Source organism: Nothoprocta perdicaria, unplaced genomic scaffold (assembly GCF_003342845.1).
Source record: "Nothoprocta perdicaria isolate Ctin4 unplaced genomic scaffold, notPer1 scaffold_57, whole genome shotgun sequence".
Lineage (NCBI taxonomy): Eukaryota > Metazoa > Chordata > Aves > Tinamiformes > Tinamidae > Nothoprocta > Nothoprocta perdicaria.
The window spans coordinates 3,869,361-3,872,140 of NW_020455832.1; the positions used below are offsets into that span (position 1 = coordinate 3,869,361).

The 2,780-nt window shown below is 44.2% G+C and overlaps 1 protein-coding gene across 4 annotated transcripts in view; it reads right to left on the reverse strand.

The window, feature by feature from the left end:
• ACBD5 (acyl-CoA binding domain containing 5) overlaps positions 1 to 2,780 on the reverse strand; it is a 24,931-nt gene that overhangs the window by 1,167 nt on the left and 20,984 nt on the right. For all 4 annotated transcript variants that reach the window (XM_026048742.1, XM_026048744.1, XM_026048741.1 and 1 more), the window contains 2 exons: positions 1,098 to 1,139; positions 730 to 839 (listed from right to left, as the gene is read on the reverse strand). In XM_026048742.1, coding sequence (XP_025904527.1) covers positions 730 to 839; positions 1,098 to 1,139 — 152 coding nt within the window. The remainder of the gene's footprint in view (positions 1 to 729; positions 840 to 1,097; positions 1,140 to 2,780) is intronic.

Below are 2,780 nucleotides of genomic sequence, written 5' to 3' on the forward strand. Positions count from 1 at the left end.
AAGTTTAAATAGGAAGTTTAAATAGGAAGTTTAAATAGGAAGTTTAAATAGGAATGATATCTGCTATGAATGATATGAAAATGGCTCAGGACGACACTGGGAGTGAGAGGCTCCAAGAATGCCAAGGAGACCCCTTCAAGCTATCCGACCTGAGGGCTTGAAGCTGCCTGCTGAAATGATTTATTTGTATCACACTTGATGGATTTAACCTTAGCAGCCTTTACTGAGCCTGCCACGTACAGACAAATTCAGAAGCACGGTTTTTACACTGAGGAATTTTCCAAGAGCAGAACAAGCATCCATGTCTCTTCCTGCAATTACAAACTAAGGGCAAGCACACTCCTTTCTGCTGAGTATTTCTTAGTTTTTTGTGTGACTGAAACACACATCTGAAACATTCACATCATGGCCATACCAAGGGCTGTGCTACATAATTTGCTTTAATAGCCTGATATCTTCAGAGTTATTAGCCATGAGGCATAAAAGGGAATGTTAAATAAGACGCATTCTGAAATAAAGACCTCAAGGAAATCAGATATATCAAAAGCAATGATGATTAAGCTCCTCATTTTGATACTGACCTGAAGTTTCAGATATATGTGAAAGCCATCTTGAGTGTATACACTTGCATTTGGTTATGCCCTGTCTCTCTAAACAACAGAGAATATTTCATGTTTGTTTCAACAGACAAAAAGCAAAATACAGGCCCTACCAAGAGCAAGTCCTTACCTTCTCTTTCTTTGAAGATATACGTGCACCAGCCACTGGGCAATAAAGGGCCATACAACAGCAAAAGCTAAAACACCAGGGGAAATTTCGAAGGGCCACCACGATGGCTTCTAAGGAAAAGAGAAGAAATTCTAGTAAGCAGCCTGTGCAGTCACACTGAATGTTGCACCCGTCATACCGAATAGTACACGTCATTCGTGAACTCTTCAAATGCTAAAAGTATCAAAGTAGAAAATATCAGTAAGTAGAACACAAAGAGAAACTGGAAATTACAAGATTCACTTGTCTAGTAATTTCTTCAGATACATTTTACATCTTCACATCTGTCCACGCTACTTTGTAACAAAAGATTAAAAACAGTATTTTACCTTGCCAGAGGACTGGTTTGATGGTAAGGATGCAGACCTTGCCTATAACGAAAAACAAGGCTGTTAAGTATCAAAAAAGGAAATCACAATTCAAATATTTTTTGATTCACAATATGAGAAAATGAAGTCCTTCCCCGTGCAAGGGCTGTGCAGTCTGGGACAACGGGAGACACCTCCTGCCCATCAGCCCAGCCAGATACAGAAGCTTCCCCTGACTTGGCTGAAGACTCTCCCGGTAACCCACCTTTCCCCACCTCGTTTCCAGCTTGCCTCCCATGTTTCCATTGCTCTTTGTAACATCTTTATCACATTTCGACATGTTCAAACCAACAAACAACAAGATTACAAGTCACTTTCCGGGCCTGGACACTCTCTCAAGGAGGGCTTCCCTGCCCTGGTTGTCATCTCAGCCTCCTCCAGTTCCCACCAGCTGCAAGGCACAGTAGAAATACCGATGGCCATGTGTGCCCGCATAGGCTTTACACTGGGCTATATGTTAGTAAAAAGCATCGTTTTAGTGTGACTTTGGCTACAGCTGTAGGTGTGTAACAGCATGAAGGAAAGAGACCACATCCTGCATCTTCCTGGCAGCTCCACAGAACCAGAAGTGGGGGAAACTCCTCATCACTGCTCCCATGCACATGGTAGTTCCACAGAAGCAAAGCCATCCGCTCCCATGGTCTTTCTTAATCAATGTCAGTTTAAGCTAGAGGCTTCCTGATCCTGCTTCTCCTCAGATAAGGATGTAACACAAACTGCTGGGAAGAGATCTTTTAATACTTCACATATAAGTTGGAACAAAAAAAAAAAAAAAACAAATCTTTAATTCTTGAATAGGTATGATGAAGCAAAATGACAGCTTTAATAAATCTCCTTCCTTTTCTGCCTGAGATCTGCAGCCCATAGGGTACTGTCCTCGAGGAGATCAAAACCTATCTCTACAGCCAAGCAAACAGAAATATTTTTAGAACCATTTGCTGGATCAACTATATTCACATGTTATTCTCTCAACCATACCACGGAGCCCATTGGTATTTTCACTGAAACAGAAAGAAACTGTTTCAACTGTTTCAATAAAAACTAATGCTTGCTTAAACTTCTTTTGTCTATCCTGCACACGAGGTGAGATTCCAAGAAAACTGGATTACTCAGGGGGAGAAAGTGTTAGGAAGAATGAAGCAGATGACGGGCTCAGGAGTTCTGCCTACAAACATTTACTAGTGTGGAAAGTCAAGGCAATTTCTTAATGCCTTTGAAAAGGTTTCCTGCTGAACAGGCATTATATGGAACTAGGTATTACTAACCATGACTATGGACTGTCTGTATGGTGACTGTGTAACGGGTACCCCTGAGTATGACAGCGATCAGTCTGCCACGAGAAATCAGCAGAGCAACATGGTTAACTTCTAGGTCAAAATGCAAGCTCCTACCAGCCCGCACAAGAGGCCTGCGTGGCGCTCCTGTGGGTAGGCACTGCTAGCTGCGTGCAAAGCTTTCCTTTGGAAAAGGAAGGACTTTAGGAAGCGCCCTCCGCGCTAGGAGAGCAGGCGGCTGCAGCCGGGCTCCTCGCGGGCGCGCGCGGGGCTCACCTGCGCGGCGGCCGCCTCCAGCGCGTGCAGGCGCTGCAGCACGCCCTGCATGTCGTCCTGCAGGCGCAGCAGCAGCAGCGCCAGCTGCTCGCTC